The sequence below is a fragment of the Hyposmocoma kahamanoa genome, unplaced genomic scaffold, assembly GCF_003589595.1.
Source record: "Hyposmocoma kahamanoa isolate Upper Pololo Valley unplaced genomic scaffold, ASM358959v1 65, whole genome shotgun sequence".
NCBI lineage: Eukaryota > Metazoa > Arthropoda > Insecta > Lepidoptera > Cosmopterigidae > Hyposmocoma > Hyposmocoma kahamanoa.
This window is the reverse complement of record NW_020653853.1, coordinates 15,995,979-16,018,390: the sequence shown is the minus strand read 5'-3', so window position 1 is coordinate 16,018,390 and position 22,412 is coordinate 15,995,979. Positions and strand designations below refer to the sequence as shown.

The 22,412-nt window shown below is 36.9% G+C and overlaps 3 protein-coding genes across 4 annotated transcripts in view; 2 read left to right on the top strand and 1 right to left on the bottom strand.

The window, feature by feature from the left end:
* The window catches only part of LOC113231308, a 129,266-nt gene extending 125,725 nt beyond the window's left edge, over positions 1-3,541 (top strand). The window contains exons 7-8 of the mRNA XM_026465574.1: positions 1,790-1,950; positions 2,036-3,541. Of these exons, the coding sequence (XP_026321359.1) occupies positions 1,790-1,950; positions 2,036-2,507 (633 nt within the window). The 3' untranslated portion in view covers positions 2,508-3,541. The remainder of the gene's footprint in view (positions 1-1,789; positions 1,951-2,035) is intronic.
* A 261-nt stretch (positions 3,542-3,802) lies between these two features.
* Positions 3,803-6,779, bottom strand: LOC113231565 (NADH dehydrogenase [ubiquinone] 1 beta subcomplex subunit 5, mitochondrial). The gene is made up of 3 exons (XM_026465904.1): positions 6,599-6,779; positions 6,186-6,396; positions 3,803-4,815 (listed from the first exon to the last, which is right to left on the bottom strand). Exons 1-3 carry the CDS (start codon positions 6,748-6,750, stop codon positions 4,609-4,611), a joined length of 570 nt encoding a protein of 189 aa, XP_026321689.1. The 5' UTR covers positions 6,751-6,779; the 3' UTR covers positions 3,803-4,608.
* A 786-nt stretch (positions 6,780-7,565) lies between these two features.
* Positions 7,566-22,385, top strand: LOC113231563 (brefeldin A-inhibited guanine nucleotide-exchange protein 3). Of its 2 annotated transcripts, none has more exons than XM_026465902.1 (24): positions 7,566-7,914; positions 9,240-9,373; positions 9,455-9,574; positions 10,934-11,111; positions 11,382-11,511; positions 13,431-13,610; positions 13,693-13,791; positions 13,968-14,189; positions 14,402-14,638; positions 14,722-14,774; positions 14,892-15,060; positions 15,142-15,256; positions 15,367-15,534; positions 15,622-15,793; positions 15,990-16,113; positions 16,305-16,482; positions 16,589-16,730; positions 16,840-17,050; positions 17,132-17,225; positions 17,332-17,484; positions 17,571-17,780; positions 18,399-18,572; positions 19,403-22,012; positions 22,078-22,385. In XM_026465902.1, the coding sequence occupies exons 1-24, from the start codon at positions 7,830-7,832 to the stop codon at positions 22,288-22,290; spliced, it is 6,171 nt and encodes a 2,056-aa protein (XP_026321687.1). In that variant the 5' UTR covers positions 7,566-7,829; the 3' UTR covers positions 22,291-22,385. The 2 variants fall into 2 exon arrangements, with proteins under 2 accessions (XP_026321687.1, XP_026321686.1); XM_026465901.1 differs by having other exon boundaries at positions 17,320-17,484.
* The last annotated feature ends 27 nt before the right edge of the window (positions 22,386-22,412 follow it).

The following is a 22,412-nucleotide window of genomic DNA, read 5'->3' as shown; positions in this document are numbered from 1 at the left end:
TTTTGTCATTAAATCTTAGTTGAAAATCTAAGCTACGAGGTTTGACCCTTCCAGTTTCGCTGTTTATAACATTCCAAGTCGTTTTTACTACATTCGCGCTGCTTTTTATTTTATTATTTATAAACATTGCTTTGGCTGCAACACAAACACGTTTAAACATTTTCGAATATTTCCTAACAAAATCATTAAAACTGTTACTAGTGTTATAAGTCCTTTCATTGTAAAGATCATATAGCCTTTGTCTACTTTTGTGAATTTCCACAGTCGCCCAATCACTAAATTTCAATGAATTATTAATAGTTATGATTTTGGACCTAATAACGTTATCACGTTCACTTTTCACTATGTTGAAAACTGAAATATACAATTTATTGGGATCGTTAACGTACGGAATGTCAGTTAGTTTAAGCATTACATTATTTCTATAAGCTTTAAGTCGACCATTAATTATTGGAACACATGTGATATCCTTTTTGGCATTTTGTCAACAGTTATATTAAAAGTGGCCAATTGACCGCAGTGATCAGAAGTTAATTTATTTATAATAGATTTATTACTGGGTATGGCGTTAGTATAAATGTTGTCTAAACAAGTGGCAGCAGTAGAAGTTATTCTAGTAGGCACCAAGAAAATATTCACAAGATTATAACATTGGAAAAATTATATGAGCCTACTGCTAGCACTGGAATCTTCTAATAAGTTAACATTGAACTCACCACGAACAGCAATATAGTTATTTGGATTATTTAATTTGCCTAAAACTTCATCTAATCTTTTTTCAAATAGTTCGTAAGATGAATGAGGGGGTCTGTACACGCCTAATATAACAAGCCATTCAAGCTCTATGCAGGATATCTTGTCCGCTCAATAGATAGGCTCACAATATCTGTACGTTTTTTAAATTTTAAATTATTTTTAATAAAAATTAAAGAGCCGCCATGAATAGCTTTTTCTCTGCTGAACGAACTAGCTACCTGGTGATTGTTGAAGCTAAACATGAACTGATGTTTTGATAGAAAGTGGTGTTCAGTAATACAAAGAATATCAATATTATTACAGTTAATAAATAATTATATTTCTAAATCTTTGCCTTTCATGCCTTGAATATTTTGATGCACCAGGTTTAATATACAAATTATTTTATTTCTGTGTGTTTTAGGTTGGTTTTTTACTGTCATTGTGTTGCAAGAGTATCTCTCCGTTGTTTTATTAATTAATTTAAATAATTAGAAATTGAATTATTTTCAACAGAATGATTATTGTCAGTAAACTGACCCATGACAACGGACTGCTCAATAGAAGCAGCCGGTCTGGTAGCCAATGATTTGGCTGAGTTATTAATATAATATGATAGCAACTCTGCTATCTGTCTCCTAAAATAACTATTAAGATAATACCTATCTTTAGTCAAATAAGAATATTTACTAATAAAATTATTAGTATCCATAAAGAGTCATCAAGAATATAAAATACCTTGTGAACAAGTAGCTAGCGGAACAGAATGCGAGCTAAGCCACATGTATTGATATGAGCCAAAACAGATAAGGTACATTTAACAAAAATGTAGTACCTACCTCAGTAACGTTCTCTACGATCGCAAATAATAGTTATCTCTTTTTTAATATGTCAATGGCTACAAGTAAGTAGGTACGCCCAAACCTTGTAATCAAAACACTTTTTAGAAAGCTTAGTAAACAAACACGGTGGAAAGAGAGTTTTACGTTTATATATTTTTGATTCTCCTTACTGTAGAGATGTACATATTAAATTTGAAAACTTTGTCTTCAAGGCCCGGCTGCAAGAATATCAAGTACACAGTTACACCGGAGGGCCGGCGACGACAGCGGGCGAACCCTCCGGGCGGTTACCTCCAATTCGGGAGTTCCAGAGGGAATTCCGGGAGGGTCGGCGAGAAAGCGCCGCTGCGGCCTCCGCATCCACTAGAATAAGGTATTTAATTACAAATTTCGAATTTTACATGGAATTTTCATCTTTAATTTTACAGAAATATTATAAAGTTTGTTTGTAATTTCAGATGTGCACAGAAAATAGTGACGCAGCTAGAAACCTCACCGCAAAAGAATAAACCGCATTTCTTCCGGCCTCTAAAACCTTCGAACAAGGACGACTCACCCAAATCCGGAGATCAAAGCAAAGAGACTGAAAGGAAAAAAGAAAACCCCAAAGCTAAATCAAAGAAAGAAGACAAGAAGAAGAAAGATGACGATACTAAACAAGAAGAAAAAAATAAGAAGGATGAGAGCAGCGACAACAAAAAGAATGAGAACGCAGAAAGAAAGAAAGAGGAAAAGCTGAGACTCAAAGCGGAGAAGGAAGCCAAAAAAGAAGCAAAGCTTCTGGCTAAAGAGGAAGAAAGGCAAGCTAAGCTTCTTGCCAAGGAAGAAGAGCGACAAGCCAAACTGCTAGCGAAGGAAGAAAAGAAAAAGGCCAAAAAAGAAGCAAAGCTCGCAGCACAGGCAGAAAAGGAAAAGGAGAAAAATAAATAGATATAGGTACCATTTAACTTTTACATTGTAGGAACTCGTAGCCGTCTTTAGGTATTAGATTCGACATTTGTTATTATTGACAATTTTAATAGCGTGTAAACAAATCTACTGTCCATCTAGTCAGTCCAACCTACCTTTCCGATTACAAATTACTAATTATTCCGTTTAGTTTTCCACTTCCGTGACATTTCCATTGTGTTGAAAATTGAAATTGTTTAGCTGCGTTTTTCCCTTTTCAATTGTTATTAAATTTAGGGATGTTGTATATAGTTTTAAAGTGAAACGTTATTATGAGAAGCAACCTAAATAGTTGTGTGTAATAATTGGAACTCTACAAACTGCGAAGACTGAAAGAAGGGGATAATGAAACCATATCGTTTTGTAATTTACTTACGTAACAGTGTAGTTAAGAGCTTCGTGCATCCAGCACCGCCAAAGTAATTATTTTTGTAAGATACTGAGTTAGTCGTATTTCTGTTCTAGGCGAAGCTTTCATACTACATACTTATAAGGATTGTTTTCATAACCATTTGTGGGAGTACTTATTGTTTAAGTACAGAAGTTTGCAAAAATGAAATGTTTGATCGTGTAATTTATTTAAGGAATTGATTATTTAGTTGTTTTAGGTTACATTGTGATTACAATAAGCCTTGAAATAAATCAGAAAACTCTACATCTAACATTTTCATTTCCATATATCTGTAAATCGTTCGTGTGAAACAATGATGGCGTATAAAAACTCAAATATAGACGGAGGCAAAGTTAGTTTATTTTTGTACAAAATATATATAGTTACGCAAAAAGAAAAATTGTACTTACATCGTCAGGAGTACACGTGCAATCCATCAAAATTATCTAATAAAAATAATGTGTAGACACTTCCAAATTGGTCAATTATGTTCAGAGTGTTCAAAGTATATCAACATTTCATAAATATCAACCACATGGGAAATAAATTTAAGTTGTTCTTAGATTTTAACTTCACATGGTACCTATTTATCAATTTTGCACTTTGGATGTGTACTTACTTAACGTAGTTCTACTGTTCAGGGGGTCTACTCTCGATCTCCGTCTGACATCCGTCCGAAACAATTACTGCCAAATAAGCAATACTTGACCAAATGAAAAGACGCGTGATGCGAATGAAGCTTCATACTTGATACTTGCCTTTTAATTTTGTCGAATATTACTTATTTGACAGTAATTGTTTCGGACGGATGTCGGATGGAGATCGAGAGTAGACCCCCAGAACTGTTTGACGCTGACTATGTTGCATAATTTGTCTATATGACATCTTGGCGATATCTTGTCTAATTTACGCAGCAACCAATCACGGCAACATGGCTTCTTCTGAAAATGGCTTGGTTAACTAACTCTGTCCTCGGCTATACATTTAAAAACCATAATAATTATTAAATTGTAGAATCATATCAGGGCGTAATAAGCATATTGCTAGATAAGTGTTGACATTAATTTTGTAAGGGTTCCATGTGTCGGAATTTATTGTCAATCGTTAGAAGTTTCCTGTAAAATAAATAACAATGTTACCATAATTCATTGTTTCATTATATTACAACCAGAAGTAATGAAGTAGATTTAAAATTAAAAGTACTAGTAATAAAATACAGGGCATTACATTTCAAAGCCTTAAACCAAGCCATAAACATTTTGTAGTAGTCATTCAATTCTTTTACCAGTTTCATAAGAAGTAAATTTCAAATATTACATAGAAATTAATTATTCATTGAATGTTTACAGATGTATTTTGTATGTAATATAACTCATAAGTAACATTTCAATAAGGTGTACACAGGTTATGCAAGTTAGATTGTAACATATTTCAAAATTCATTGGTAAATAATTCAAAAGTACCAAAAAGAAATACAGCTACTGCACACATGATTTCATGGTGAAGAGTTCCACTTTGTTCAACCTCAATAGCATTACATCTTCAATAATATTTATAGCAAATTCAAGTCCATGTGCAAATAAAATAAGAATTGGTGCAACAACATAAGTATTTATTTATCTACAAGATCGTAATATTTAACAATTCACTTGATTACTAAATGTATACTAACAGCATAAGATTTGATAGCGCTTATTCCTCATAATTGTCTCCCATGCGATCATACATTTCTTGTCCAGTCTGTTTATTGAGTCTGAGGTACTTGTTGAGTAGGGGTCTGTAATAATATGCCTGATAATCGTGGCGTTCGGCCATCTTCCTCACAATCTCCTTTTCCAAAGCACGGATCTTGGCCTTCTGTGCTTCCTCATCAATAAAATGACAGAATTTCTCATATTCCTGTAATAAATTTAATATTGTTGTTTAATTTTCGTTATGGAAGTAAACTGGCACCACACTCAGGATACTTGTCAAATGAAATATATTCAACAATTGATTTGTAAATCTTGATATATTACAACTAAAACTTCTTAACCTATCATGAATCTAAATGTATAAAACATTATTAAGACACTGTGTGGGGGATAGACAGATTGACAACCTTGTGTCGCCAACTTCTCATAATATATATTAAATTAGAATAGAATAGAAAAAACATTTATTGCAACACCACAATGCATAGTTACAAAAAAATATTGATAACACTTAGACAAGCAACATAATATAAAAAGACGTAATAAACAAAATTATAAAAAAAATTAAACAAAACAGAAAAAAACCAAAAATACTAAATATAACCACTCCAAATTTTGTACAGTCACGTGTGCGGTCGTGGCATACACAAAACGACTTAATTCAGCTTATGCCACAGCCATAATTGACTGTGCCTCAGCTGAGATTAGTGATGGACGTGTGACACAAAATAAAATAAACTGCTTAAATATTTGTGTATGTGTTCTTTGTATGTTGTGTTACTGCTGTGTGTTATATTATAGATTGCAAAAGTACTTGAATATAACAAAAAAATATAAATATACCTACTTTGTGCATGTATAGTGTGGTGACGTAATTACATAATAAATAAAATTATACAATTCGATCACTTCGAGTCAGGTTACGACGAAAGATGCGCGAACGAACGCACGGGAGAGGAGGAGACGGCAATTACATGGCACAATTTCCTTTCCTTTTCCATCATCAAAGAAAAAATTCAGCCACTGACCAATTGTAATGCCAACTACAAATCGATTAATCAATTGAATGAATTGATTTGTTCAATTCAGTCATACTAGCGGTTTTCCTTACATAACCTGTATAAGCATATTTAAAATTTCAATTTAAATCCTCCTTCAAATCCTTACACTTAGGGTCATATTCCAGAACTCTACTCAATACTCAAGCCAGGACTTGAGTGTTGCAGTGAGCACTGAAAATCATACTCAAGTCCTTGCCATATTTTCGAACAGCACTATGTAACCATAGGCAATTCATAGAAGTATAGATGAAAAAAAAATAACCTCACTTTTGGACTATCATTTTTCAAATATGTTTTTACTATGCTATTCAAATGAATATTGTTGGAAAAAGTGACGAGATATCAAGTCGAAATCTTCAAAATGTATGTGGAAGTGTTACTTATTTGATTATTGAGTGGTTACTTTAGAATTTTAAACAAACGGTTTTGGTTACCTTTTGTTCAAAATGGATTGGAACAGACTATAAGTAGATAAATTGAAATTACAAGGTTCTTTAGAATCAGTGACTGTTACCTGCTGTGGGCTGTTGTGTATATAACGGGCAATGAATCTAGTGATAGGGTGACGGTGGTACTCCCAGTGTTTAGGAGTGCAGCCTTCTGGGATGGGCGTAAGCTGAGCTGGCCCAATAAACACATTCGTGTAAAAAATTATGGCTGTTACCGGAATCAATCCCACCATCACATAAAAGTGCAACATGTCCTTGAATTTGTGGTATTGCCATCTATAACAAATATTTTTTGTTTGATTAGATTAGGTTAGCTATACGAATTTTTCATGTAAAAAAAGACTATTAAACAAGATTTATATTCGCTTAGCATCAACATTGAATAGGGAACATAGGAATATAAGTTTTGCATCTTAATAACACAGTATAATAACGAAAATTGATTAGATAATCACTATATCTAAACGAGTGCCTTTACCTTGATGGCTGTATTGCGAAAACCTTGCCATGGCCCGCCTTAAGGATGTTGCTCGTAGAAAAGGTTGTATTTTGGATGGTATAAGGTGTTTTCACATGATTTTTCAACAAATTAATCCCAAAAGATCGTCCTAATGCACTCCAGGACACCATTTTTATTTTGACCAATTTTTGACACTACATTTCAAAGTACCAATGTTGCGCAGCAAAAAAAAAACATAACATTGCCATTTTACGTCGCGTATAGCGACAACACTATATGAAAGTCTGGCTCAAAAAAATTCTGAAAAATTGGAAAAAGATAATTTGAAGCAATGTATTATATTTGGTCATATTATATTGGACATTCAAATATCTTTTGAAATTTTATTGTGTTAAAATTGTATAGTTAAAAGCAAGTTAGAAAAAAACGAGATTTAAAATGATTGGACGACACCGAAAAAGAATCATAGGTAAAAAAATCTTTATCTCCATCGTTTTCCTTCAGCATCTTCAACTTTTGACAGGTATCATGTGTGGAAAAATTTTGGAAAAATATCCGGAATGGTAGCTGTTTTTCTGAAATAAAAAATTTTCAAAATGGTTTTTCCATTACCCAATTCTACACAGGCACGAAGAAAATACAAACTATGAACGCACCCGCACGACCATTAATAATAGAACAATGTCATAAATAAATGTCAATCTGACTTCCAGTGCGCTGAATTTCAATTTCCAAATGAGCTGTTGTAATTTTAATGATAAAAATTATAATTTTACTGTATGAATTCTATCCTTCTTCAATACTTGCGTAGAAAAACCAAATGTTCATAAGTAAAATCAAAATATTTCTAACGCCCAAGGTGCGAATCACATCATTTATACTATAATATATAAATATCTTTATTGCTTTTCTGAAATAATTTGTGATACGCTTCACTTCTTCGTTGAAAATGTATTTTTTAATATTTATTTGATTTACCTACCCCGGACTACCTGTTGCGTCACCTTGTAACAGAAGCCGTAAACGAGAGGCTTGTATAGAAATATTGATTTTCTTAACTGAGCATGCTCGCCGGCAGTGCACGTCAACAGTGATAAGCGGACGCGCCACCCACACAAAATATGAAATACGCAAATAAAGAATTTGTTCTAGTCAAATATCAAATTTCATGGTTTTAGTGTATATTTCTTAACCTTTACTTCATTTGTTAAAGTCGAAGTGTTGTTTCGCGTTATTTCTATGGGCGGACATGGAGGAGCTTTTACAAGACATCTTCAAAGAGGCCACAGGACCCAAATTAACGTCGTTGAGAAAGGCTTGCCAGGATGCTTTGGGTAATAAAAATTTAGTTTATTGTTTTTTTATCTTGTATTCTACTTATTTTTATTATTGATTTTCATGCCTGAAATGGCTTATATCATCGTCAGCTGTGAACGTCACTTTAACTCAAGCACATACATAAAGTCATAATGGATAAAACACCTATTTGTGCCTATTATGGATAAACTGAGGAACTTTCTGAATCATAATTTATGTAATGCTTGTTTTGTCTCTTGAAGTTTTGAACTATAAATGTCATAAAAACTCACTTATTACCTTTAAAATAATAATAATAATAACGCACACACTCAACATAGCCCCGCACTAGGGAAACCCTGTGTCGCGGGTGCCATGGACACACACATAGACAACCACAAATTACATCCAAACTCACGAGAGAAATAAATGTAGGTCATACAAATATTTCTCCCGGCCCGGGAATCGAACCTGGAACCTCTGCGTGGCAGTCCGGCATGGTAACTGTTCGGCCACGGAGGCAGTAAAATACACATATTCATATTCCAATTCGAATTTATTACTTGCTCATAGTCAATCTGAATAGATATACCTAGTTCTTAGACTTTCGTGATTCTTACACATTGGAAATTAAAACAAATATACGATCTTTAGATCCGAAAAAATAATTTAATTTCCAATGAAGAGATATATTGAAGGCGTCTTATCTGACCTATGTAGGCACTATAAAATTGTCGTAAATTACAGATCGCCTAATAAGTATGCCGTTTCCAATGAATAGATATATTGAATGCGTCTTATCTGACCTATGTAGGTACAAAAAAATTGTCATAAATTACATATCGCCTAATAAGTATGCCGTAATATAATAGGGGTCATTTGTGGTTTGTTTGTGATTTGATTTAGCTAAATAAGTTGATGGTGATATTTTGTTTAGCATAAGGTCAAGAACTTTTGGTGAAATTACTGACACATGAGACTTGTCAACTTATGTTTTAGGATGACGGGCAAAGTGGCAGTATCTCTCAGATCTTTACAATTTAAAGCTCTGAGTGACATTGCAACTGACATGGAAAGAGGCGTGTCGCTTACCATCAGGCGCACAACTTGATCGTCCCTTCACTTGATATCATAAAAAAAAGGAAAAAGACTACACTGTATGTATGTGCACTGTTATCAATATCAATGGCAAAAATCTGAGTGGCATTACCACTGCGGCCGTCACATTGATCATAAAGTTGACAAACTCCAATTTGCCTATAGTTTCATCAGCTTCAAATCCTTCAAAATCAGACAGAAATTGATATGGTAGTAGAAAAAACGGAACTGTCCCAAATATTATATATTTTTATTTTCGAAACAGAAATCCTCTGCCTGCAAGAAAGCAGCGCTCGGCGTGCCTCGTTTGAGCTGCGTCGCGCGTGCCTGTTGCCGCTACAGATCGCACTTGAAAGCAAACGACCTAGACTTGTCAGTTTCGCGCTTCAAGGCTTCCACGTAAGAACTAGCTAAACTACAATCAATTTTGTATAACATGCTATAAAAGATATAGAGTAAATCTTAACATTTTTATTACAGAAAATACTTCGAGATGATAAATTCCATCGAGGCATAGAGCCAGAAGATGACTCGCTATGGATGCCGTCGCAGCTTCTATGCGCCACGGCTTCAGTTATGTACCATTTGCCTGATACACAGGTTAGCTGGATATTTAATATCTACTTATTAATTAATAAAGTTTGTCTTCTTCTCCTTCTTCTTCTCCTATCCATTGCTTACACTATAATGCGGCAAGCAATCGTGGTGAAAGGATTTTCTGATCAGCGTAAGATGCTCGCCGATTGTTGCCCCGGGCGAGTCAGACGTACAGAAAAAGAATATGTGCACTCCAATATTTATTCATTTATTCATATCGTACAACTTACACTAACAGTAATAAAAACTAAACATGTAAGCCACAATCAATATAGGGTTGAGTCAACCACCGCCCAAAAGCAAGCTGCTAAATTTCGATCACAGGGCTTCGGGCGGTGACTGTCTCCAAGTAGTAACCAGCCGATATCAGAAATTTACTGAACACGTCAATAACATTAATACCATTTAAAAATTCTATCACGGCTAGAGCTGAATAGGTTGTAGAGCACTATGCGCCGTGACCAGGATTACAGCAATAAAATAGGAAACTTCACGTCCACAGAAATGTATTGTAAAGTCGAACGTAAAGAAAAGGCCGTAATAAGACAAGAAAAGGTATATAAAAACAGTTACAGCAGTATAAAACACTCCCTTTCTACGGATTAACATAAACTGTCCAGACACTTACCCCAAAAGGGCCGACTTATACGGTATTACACATTGGTATTAAAATTGGCACATGATAAGTAATAATTATCACAGATTGACGCAACGACAGACTCAAATTAAATTAGAGCAGTTACTGTTCGCTGCCCCGATCGAGCAGGGAGTGACGATAGAACGAAACAAAATCAGAATGGCGAGTCAAAGGAATTAAAGAACTATTCAAAATTTAGAAACAAGTGGCCAGGAACGGGAGAAAATGCGATAAAAAGATGGGATGACGATGTAAGGAGGTCATCACAGAGCCGTCATATCATCACAGAGCCTCGTAGAATGGTGTCCACATTAGTGCATCCGTGCAAATTAGATGTAGAGCGAACAGAGGCTGTCGACACTGGCGCAGAACGTACAGCGGCATTGGTGAGATAAAAAAGGGGTCTGAGCCAATAGAGGAGGGTTACTGAGATATCCCCTTATTAGGTAAAAAATATACTTTATAAGCGCCAATTTTCGCCTAACTTCTAGAGATCTGTGGGACACCATGCCCGAAATGAAATATGTAATGTTTGTAATAATAGTAAAGACGGTTTACAAAATACTAGGTCAGTACCTTGGAGTAAATCATATGGCAATATTATTAAACTCTTTCTCAGTATTAGATAAAGGTAAACTAAAAGTTTTATAGTTATGTCGTCTAACTCTTTCTTTTTTCGTCTCTGTAACCTCTTAGGTAGTATTTGAGTAATATGCCCGTTTCAGGTCCAAATATTCCGTATGTACCTCTCCCTGGCGCTGTCTCCCCGTCGCACGCTGAACGGACGCCTGTGCGTGTGGACGTGCGGGCGCTGCAGTGAGGCCGCGGGCGCCGCGCCACACGTCGCCGCCGCCGCCAGGGCTGCGGCTGCGCAGGCCTTACGGGCCTATTGTGCTCAGCTGGGTCAGTGTCACCACTTTACTCTAACGTAGGACACGTTACAGAGACACACAAGAAACCCCTATTGGAAGAATAATTGTTTTCCGATTAATGATGGAAAAAAAACAAGAAGTCAAGACCGAAGTCATCATCGACATCTACCCATCGATTTTAATTATACTGAGTGTTACAAATATCCAAACGTTCTTTTGCTTATTTCTATTATACAGCTTTCATTCATCATTAACTTATTCAATTTAGGTAAAACAGATCAATGTTGATTAATATTTGCAGATGAAGAATGTCAAGAACTTTTATCAGAGGGCTCACCCCTCAGCCGAAATCGCACGATGGCCATGGGGTGCTACAGTGAAGTCATACCTGTCATTCAATATTTATGCGGTCGATTAACAGAAACACAACTGTAAGTGTACCGCAGACTACTTTCATTTTCATAAAAATTGAAATTCCTTTCGCCATGTGTAAATCATGACTTCTGTTAACAACCAAATTCTGTCTCTAGAACCGGCTATAAGTGACTGTAGGCTTGTAAAACATACTTATATTATACTTAAGGCGCACTATAAGTTTCCGGAACTGGCCACTTACATAATTTTTTTTTAAATTTATTAAGGCTTTGGCAAAGCCATCAGCCTAAACATGAAGTTTAATTAAGTTTCTGTAAATATGGTCGCCACAAAGAGGATAGGCAATTTGAGGCGGCGGCGGCGTGCTTGGATTGACTCGGGATTCCTTAAAACGGGCCGATACGGGTATTTAGTTTGAGATTCGTATAATTTCGCTTTTTAATCTTCGATTAACGCACAATAGCACTATCATATTCCACTTTAAACAAAATTTCACAAAATAATTGAAAGTCATAATAAAAACGACACTTTTCCCTCCAAAATGCCCAGAGCGAAGCCCACTTACATAAACAATATTTAAAAAGTAATTACAATATTTGAAAATGGAACTCTTTGGCTGTAGAATACAGTTTGTTTCGTCTGACTGTCACTGGTTTTTACGTTGTGGCGTCATTTTAGAAATTGGTTGTCTACATCACCAGGGATTTAACTCGTGAAAATTTTCGTAGTACGATTTTCTACGATTTTAAGTGTAATTTAACAGCTGAGCGGAGCTTCGCTCGGCTTCAAACTGCTTTTGGCGGGAAGCACCATGCAAGACGACTATTTATATCTGGTTTGCAGAATTCAAACGCGGTCGTGTGAATCTCAATGACGAATTTCGTGATGGTCGCCCGTCCACTGTTGTGAACAACAAAAACATCGACGCTGTGCGCCGTATGATCAAAACAGATAGGCATGTGACATACCATGAGATTTAGGCATCTTTTGGCATAGGCATAAGTCAAATACAATCAATACTACACAAACATTTGGGTGTGAAAAAGCTGTGCTCTCGGTGGATCCCACACAATTTGACTGAAGCTCAAAAAACGGATCGCGTCACTTGGTGCAATGCCATGCTTACCAGATTCAACGAAACGGCGCCAAATGTGGTGTGGGACATAGTAACAGGTGACAAAACATGGATTTATAGTTAAGATCCCAAAACAAAGCAGCAATCGAGCGTATGGGTCTTTCGAGATGAGCCGAAATCAGCCAAAGTGGCGCGCGTGCAAAATGCCTCTAAGCGGATGATTGCTTCTTTTTTTTAAATAAAACTGGACACGTAGCTACTGTTGCTTTGAATAATCGTTGTACCGTGAATAGTGATTGATACACGATCATTTGTTTACCGGAAGTTATTGATAAACTCCGCAAAAATAACCGTAAACGCCGTATCATCTTGCACCGCGATAATGCCAATTCTCATACGGCCAGACAGACCAATGAATTTTTGAAGGTGAACAACGTTGACCTTATGAGCCATCCCGCGTACAGTCCCCACCCTGCCACCTTGTGACTTTTATTTATTACCAAAAATTAAGAAGTAGCTGTCGAATAGTATGAAAAATATGTTTCAGAGATTATCAAGGAGGAGTGGCTTAAATGTTTTCAAAATTGGTTCGTTTGTATGAAAAAGTACATTAACGCTAACGGAGAATATTTTGAGAAACAATAAATTCATTTCTGACCATTTATAGTATTGTTTTCTTATTCATACCGGAAACTTATAGTGCGCCCCACGTATAGTCAGGTACTTATTATGCAAGAAAACCGTCTAATCTGAAACTCAGTTTGAACCATTACTAAAAATTTGATTGTATTTGTTGAAACTTGTGTGAAGTTTGTAACATGAGGTATGAGTCAAATTGACATGACGTGCTGCACAGCCGACAAATTACTGGTAATTTAAGGTTTGCAACATTTCTTCCAGAATCCCCAAACAAAATCCCCTGGCACTATTCTTCTTGGACTGCCTACTGACTCTGATGTCTAGCCTCTCAGAGCGCGTCAGCGGCAACTCGCACTTTACCACTTTCCTCTGGCAGAAATTTTGCCCATCACTCATATCCTTCCTTGGAACTCCAAGAGTTGACAAGAATATTAAATCCAGGTAAATTAAGTTTTCCTTTTTAAAAGATCTTTTTGACCTGACCATATTTACAATGAAGGGTTCTTATTTTATACTATTTCAGAGAACATGACGGCCACTTGGTAGACGATTCTGGCAGAGGATCTGGAGCTCTTGTATGCGCTCCAAGCTTTAACAGTAAACAAGCTAAAGCTATCTACAGGTAAGATTTTGAAGTTTTCGGTGCTATGAGAGATCAAATAAAATTTGGACATCTACAACAGTTCTCAAGCAAATATTGGTATTTTATTCAATCAAGTCTAGACCTATATGTTCATGGGACCTAGAATAAAACCGTCATAATGTTGAAGCTTCTAACGATTTCATGTGTTGTTCCAGCATAGCGAACCAGCTAGTAAGATTAGTCGGTTCCACTTCTACTCTTCGACCAGTATTAGAAGCTCTTTACCACAGGATGTTGCTCTACCCGCCTGTATCCCATCGTGTAGAGCCACTACGGAGTACGAGAGAGCTATTGCAGAATCCAAAGAGATTATGCCAATTAGTACTACAGAAGAAAACGGAGGACAGACATAGTGATGATATGGCTATTATAAGACTGTAAGTTTAAACTGACTGTAAATCCAGAATTTTCCAGATATACAAGAGCGCAAAACTGATGAAAACCTTTTATAAGTAAAACGTCATTTGTGATTGGTGTATTTAAGGATTTGTACTAGCCAGCATTTAGCAAGAAACAACTAATTACTCTTAGATTTCTTAAAAATCTCACTTAAACTTTACTGTACCACGTTGTCGCTGTTGTTTTCCAGACTAATGGACGGCATAGAAGAATGTGGACGCAGTGGGAACTTGGAGGTAGTAGCAGCAGCCGTAGAATGTGTTGTCGGGCTTCTTGATGCCTTAGAGAAACTCTGTTCGGGGACAATAGAATATCTCACCCCGGAGCAAGCAACGCTCATTTTGGAACATTGGCCTAAGTTACACGACGCTGATTATTCAGGGCCATTGACGTACCAAACTTTAGCTAGATTACCAAGTCCTTACAGGTGTGTAAACCGGACAATATAACTTACTTTTCCTATATAGGCGTCACTTTCACAATGATATATGAACTTGTTTTAATTTTCAGAGATGTTGTTGCTGTCTTACAAAGTAATGAAGAAAAAGGACATGATTCTTCTGGTACGTAATTCATTCAATCAATATAGAATTTAAATAGCTTGATTTTCATTATCAGTACAACTTAACAAAGTTGTAATTCTGAGAAAGACGTTTTTTAATTTTCCTTCATCACTTCAGACACATCAGGTCCAGAAAACGTCTCCTCAGGCAGTGATGGTGAGGCTGATTCAGATGCAGACAACGTGTTCCTTCCTTCACGTGCCAATAACCCCGCATCTCCTAATAAAACAGGAACTGCTTTTATTGAGAAAACTAAAGCTATTCCTAAGACCTTGAACCTTGGGAGGTGAGAATTTAACAGTAGTGTTCAGTTGTTGATGAATTTCGTTAATTAAAATTTATTAATGAAATATTTTGCCATTTTTAGATGCACTGTAACAGAATGTAACGTGGATTTGGAGAGACACAATGCCCGACAATTTGTGAAGACGTTGCAAGTATCTTTATTGCCCAAACTGCTGAACCTAAGGACTTGCATTGAGGTAAGTAAAGACATAAATTGCGTGCCTACAGTGGAACTAGTCCAGAATGCCAAAACAAACAGAGAGAACAGATTCAGGACGTGCCATAATTATCTGATTTTACACAACAGGTTGACGAAGCGATGCAAGAATTCGCTTCAAAATGTTGCCAACATAACGCAGCGCAACCTCCCGCTACTTCTTGCATTATGAACGCTGATGGAGTCTACTTGGCTACTTATGCGGCTCTATTATTGACACTAAAGCAACGCCGAATTAACTACTACAATAACCCTGAGGTGAGTTAACATGTCATGGAAAAATATTTTTATCCTTCGTCCTTAGGAACGCTTCAGATTTAACCGTAATTTCTTATGTGTTAATAGAAAGTCCAAGTGCCTTTAACTGAAGATGAGTTCGTTGAAGAAGTCCAAGGCAGTGGAGTGCTAGTGTACTTGTCGGCAACATGGCTTCGGGAACTGTACCAACAAGTGTTAGCACATGACTTACTGAAAGACGTGCCCAATACTGATCATCCACTTATGCATTTACTATCAGGTATAATACCACTAATTAAGTAATTCTCATATGTATTTACTATATACTTAAAGCAGAAACAATGAAATCTTAGCTTTGTACATTTGTACATCTAATAATGAACATTGCCTAATAAACATTTTATTAATCCTGTGCCACACAGTACACAATAATTTGGTCGGATCTACATTCAGCTACTAAATTAACTAATTTGTAGATCTCGGTGGCCTAGATCAGAACCCTGTAATGTCAGACTGGCAGAAACTGAAGGAAGTCTCCATGATCTATAACGTCACTAACGACTCGCCTTTACACGAAGCCAGTTTGCGTTGGGCACGACGGTAAGGCGTGACATATTTAGTATCATGCAATAACTTATTATATTTAATTTAATATAATTAGTAAAAACATTACTGTATATGGTTTTGCTAATTGTTTGTTTGCCTTTTAAATTCAGTATAAAATTGAGACTGTATGTCTTCCTTCTCAAAAAGCTGGCAACTGTAAAAATATCTTCCATATCCTTTTTCAGAATTTTGACATGTATCTGGGAGTCGATGGTAACAATTTTGAGTGTACCACTATCGGGTTACAAGAACCGAAAGCAAAAGTTACACGGTATCATATCAAAGAAGATCAACACGTTTGGAAAGAAGAAACGAATTGCTTGGGAGGGATTGACCATACAATGCCTTGAAGGATTACACAAGGTGGCATACTTCTAACTTATTTTTTAATTTCTTTTCTTTAAATACATAGTAGCAGTCACATCGGTGTATAAAACTGGAATTTTGAAAGTGAAATAATTTTTTCCAGGCGGCTAGAGTGAGCAACACTTTGAGCTTGCAAAATCGCTGCAGCAATATATTAGCTCTCCTGGCAAATTCTGCTATTTCACAGCCACCAAACGGCAAGATTCTTGCGACACATGCTTTGTCATTGGATATTTTGATCACTGGTAAAACATTTCAATTTCTTTCTAGAATACAATTTGGCCCCACTTTGGGCGCCAACCTAAGAGTCCACGTGTTCAAAAGAGTAGAATTTATCTAAAATTATATTAACAGGTGGCTTAGAACTAGGCTCAAAGGCACCCGAATGCTGGGAGCACATCTTTGCAGCATGCCAATACGTATCCAGCTTTGAACACTCCCTATTTGGACAACAAGGAAATAATGCGACTCCAATAGTCGCCATGCAAACTGGCAGAAATAAAACTGTGTCTATATTACAAGCAGATGCCAAGTTAGGTCTCGATGGACGAGACGATGAAATGTGGTAAGTCATATTGGAGATTTAATTTTGATAATAAACATATCTCTGAGTGACCTAGTCGCTAAATGTAATTTTGGTTTTCAGCGTGGATGTCTTCAACTTCTTGCAACCAGTGCTGGAAAATAATCTTAACAATGACATGTCAGTGGCAAAAATTGTCGAAACTTGTCGTCAAGAAGTAAGTGTCACTTTTTTATATTGTTGAAACAGTCACCCAGTTCCACCTTTGCGGAGTCCGCCTTCTATACTAAACCTCAATTCGGAATTCTTTGGCATTGTTCCAGAAAGGCAATGTAATAACGGGATCTGGCGCAGCTCGAGTTTGCTGCGCGTTGTCCGCCGCTTCTGATACTCTATTCACTCGTCTTGCAGCTACTACAACGCTGCCCACCTTACGGGCTGCTCTGCAAAGATTGGCAGCCCATCAGCATAAGCTGGTAAGTCTTTGAGGGCTTGTCTATGCGAATTGAATTGTAACCCCCGAGTCAAGGTTCACTATTGGGCTTCCGCTTGTACTCAACAGTTGTTCTCTTCGTGGGATCAAGACGTAGCCAACAACAACGCGTGGTGGCGCCGCGGCGGACGCGCTGCCGCGACTGCCGGAGGCGCCGGCGGCGAGGCTGCGCGGGCGCTGAGCCGTGCTGGGGACGTGGCTTTGCGTTGCTTGCGCGCTGCAAGACCCCTCGCTCATAGAATGGCCATTTGGACTGTCGTTGGCCCACACTTCATGCAGGTCAGTTAGAATCTGCCAATTCACATTAACGTACAATAAAATATACTAAACATATTATAGAGAAGAAAAGATAACATAAAAACAGAAATACTACATACATAAAGTAACCACTGTGAGCCAATTACTCGTCGAGACTCCAATGAGCTCAAACACGATTGTTTTGCTGTGAGTAGTTGAGGGGTTGGTTAGTTTACAGACTGTCCTGGTTGCAGCGTCGGATCGACGTTGTCATCCATACTGTACCATAATATAATGTCATATCAAATTGCACGTAGATCATACAAGTGGCAGTAAAATAAATATTCACTTTATGACTAATGGTCTCAAACAGCTAAACAGATCAAGTAGCTGTAGAGTTCCTTGTGCAAGAGTTCGTCCAGGGAAGTACTGCCACGCGCTTACCACAATGCCCGACTTGTTCGTGCCGTCACTTGGTATAATAAAACAAATAAAAGGCATACACGCAGATACTTAGATATAGGTTTCAATCTTATCACTCGGTTCTATTTGCATAAGGGGTCAAAAATAGGGTGTAACAGCCGACTTAACTGCTTAGTCGAAATATTTTAGTTTCTCTTCAGATATTTTCAGCTCAATATTTGTCTTTGTTTATTATAGGCTGCATGCCATAAAGACATTCAAATCTCAAGCCTGGCGATCCAATGTTTACATGACTGTGCCACGGCTCTATTAAATCAACAAGTGGAACTACCACATTTCCATTTCAATGAGGCGCTGCTGAAGCCATTCGAAAATCTTTTGTGCCTGGAACTGTGTGACGACGATATACAGGTAAACGCAATTAGAATCAACTTTGGCACCTATTGTTACAATGAGCTCATAGGAAGATATTAAACTATTCTTCAGGTGTAAATCATATTATTTAAGTTTTCAAAAAAACCACTGTTTCGGGCCTTTTACCGATCCTATAATCACGGCTACCTGAGATGGTGAAGTCCTCAACCAGCTACAATATTAATGCAAACATCCTTATTCCGCATTATAGTTGCAAACGTTGTTAATACATTATTTTTAATTTACCATAGAATATTCAAATTTACGTTACATGCACTAAAAATTTTGTTTTAACAATATGAATTAATTAGGAATAGGGTGGTTTGCATTAATATTAGATATAACTGATTTAATGTTGTATAGGCCACCTTACTCCATACATGGATTGTAGTGGTGGTACGCAGAGAAAGACTTGCAAAGAAAGTGGTAAAAGTATATTGTACGTAACTATGGTGGCAAATCTTTCCTTGATGTCGTGTATTTGTGGACAGTTGGTAACGTACTACGTGAAAATAGAGTGTGAATTGTTATTTAAAACAGTGCGGCACGTGGCTAAAGTAGATCGCCGCATGTCCAGAGTTATGCCGACGAATGTATGAAACCATACAAATGTTATGCTAAAGAATGTATGAAATGCCTTTACCATCTCAGTCACCTGGCACCATGTGACCTATAAAGGACCCGAAACAATGGTTTATTTAAAAGAACAAAAAATACACGGTTTAGATCCGAAAAAATAGTTTTCATCTCCAATGTGTAGCAATCGCGAAATCCTAAGAGCTCGATATCATAGTTCACTTAAGGATGTTATTGTTGATTTATTTCAGGAGCAAATAATATCGTGTATTTGTGAATTCGTCGAAACAAATCGAATGGAAATAAGGTCTGGATGGCGTCCACTGTTCAACACACTCCGGGCTGCCAATAACTCCAATCAATATTCAGCCATTTTGGAAATATTTAAAGTATTTCTCAACACTGACAACACTTTGGTATTCGCCAATGCAGCTCTTGATTGTATTCTTTGCCTGCTAAGCCACATAAAGGGCCTTCATTACGACGAAGTACAAGCCGCAGAAGTTAAACCAAAGAAAGTAACTACTCCCACTCAGCCGAAGCCAAGCTTAAGTCTCAAATTTTCCAAGAACAGCAAGTTTATTCCTCTTAGTGAAGAAAAATCTGAAAAAGTAATAATAGACATGTGCAAAGAAGCATTGTTTCATTTAGAGAGCTGTGCTAATATTTTAAACATGATGTACAACATGCCTAAATGTCCGATATTTAATACTGGTAATAGAATCAAAGGAGACATGCCATTGTCTGTCGTAGATCCAATTATACCGAGCGCTTCATTGGATATAACAAAATATATTAATAACGAACATTATGAAGAAGAACTTATTTCCTACAGAAAATTATCGACAAGTCTTCCACTTTCAAACACCACCAACAACTGCTTGCTAAAATTGGATAAACCGAGTAACATACTCAAAGTATGGTATGTTCTGATCGAAGGTCTAATATCGGCTACAGTCGTGTGCTCAAAGAAAAACCAGCCTGCAGCAATGGAGACTCTATTCAAGTTATTAAGAAATACTGTTGAAGTTCCTGGAACACATTTCGGTCTTCATTGTATTAATCATCTTTTATTACCGACGGTACAGAATTGGTTACGACAAATATCCAATGTGAACACGCATTGGGACAGCGTTATGCCAAACTTTAAACAGTGTTGTGGCATGACAACTGATACTATTGTATTTTATCTTCATCACTTGCAACAAGTAAATATAGAAAGGGTTAACCCCAGTGAAAGCGATGAAGAATTTGAACCCATCGAAAGTTTTGAAGCAAGTTTTGCTGTAAAGCAGATAATGCTGATATTAGTGGAATGTATTGCACAACCTCAAGAGCCGATAGCCAGACTGGGAGCATCTTGTATAAGGCACATAATATTAACTTCGGGCCATTTGCTGACTGATAATCAATGGGAAATTGTTTGCATGAGTCTACACAGAGCTTGCAATGTTAGTCTAAGTCCGTTGAAGCAAATCACGTATGCCTTTACGGAAAACTCAAATAGTTTCTATGGAGACCTAGCAATGGTAAAAGTAGCTGCAAGAAGAGATTGTTCAGTAAATGACAACGTACGTCTTCATGCTATGGCACAACAAGTATTCTTAAATGAACAACTGAAAAGCGACGGCCACGCCAAGTTAACGCCAAAGAATTCGTCACAAAATCTTATGTTGATTGACGACCGGAGTTATATTTTCCTTGTGTATCTTCATGATTATATTAACTCGTTGAATCCTGAACTCTACACTGTGCGAATTCCTCATAGAGGCTTGGTGGTAGGACTCTTGGCACATCAAATCCTAATCCAAATTATAGCCACAGTTCTTATACAAGCATCTTCAGACGTATTTCAAGGTATTAACGGTATTCTCATGGATAGTTTAAAGTCTGGGTCCAACGTTTGCAATTACAAATTCATCTTAAACAATGAAAATATCGATTTACTATTGAAAAGCTTGGAATTATCCTACACTCGAGCGATGCAATTCGATTCCAGGCCAGGCCTGAAATTCTTAGTTCAGAAAGTTTCTAACTTGGACTATGCGGCTAATCTTTACAAACAAACAACATCGTCTTGGCTCATTAAAATCATAGCCATGACGGAGATATTTTTCAGCGGCATGCATAGGTTTAAATTAAAACCTGCCGACATATCAATAATTTTACACAACTATACGACGACGCTGAGTTTGACGCTTGAATATGATCGATTCGTGAGAAAGATATTTGATCTGAAAGCTACTTGGGACCTATTATGCAACAGTTATGTAAAACATTTGATAGACGTTTCAGACTTCGATGAGCCTAATGAAATTAAAGAACGCGTCTCAGTCAGTTCTGTGGATACAGACTCTTCTTCGAATCATTATGAAGAGTATTACGCTCAAGGAACAAATGAAGTTGTCTCTGCTCCTATCAATAAAGAACAATTAAATGAGGTGGTTGATGAATTGGCGAAACCAAAACCATTTACTTTCGCTGACTTTAAAGCGAATAGTCAAGTTTCAATAAGCGTAAACCATGGCGAGACTCGAGGAGCTTCAAATGACCATATTGCAGAAAACATTGGTGCTTCAGAGACTGACATTTCTAGCATGCCAGATGGCACAGTTGTCGATAAACATGAATACGCGCTTCCATTGTGTGAAGAAACAAAAGGTACAGAAAAAGGTAGTCCTGTAAAAGAAAAGAAGGTTAGCGTATCAGATGCCCTTGACAGTCATATGAATTCTCAAAAAGTAAATATTACAATATGTGACGGACCAACCTATGAAAAGAATAAAAATATTGAACCACTTATTCCGCCGCAACCTGTGCCACCAGAAATAGAGCAACAACGGGCTCTCAGCATTAGTAGGGTAGGTAATTTCAAATGTATATTATTCTATTCTTATGAGTGTTGTTGACCAATCCCTATTTTCAGGACACAGAAGTGCAACGCCATTGCTTCCAAAACATTCTAATGGCATACCTCGAACTTGTTCTTACCTTTCCGTTGGAAAGGTTCCAACTGATCAACCCGGTGCTACAGAGCGGTTTCATGCAGCTTGCCAAAGCGGTCACCGATCCACAACTCTTAGACCGAATCAATGTATTCTTCGACAAGAAAGACTTGACCGAATTTAATTATAAGTGATCAATTAACTTGTGATAATGTAAAATTCACGCTATTATTATTACGTATGTATATTCCTTGATTGTTCAGTGTTATGTGCAAAATAAAAATCATACTATACTGGTTTGTTTGTTTTAATAGTC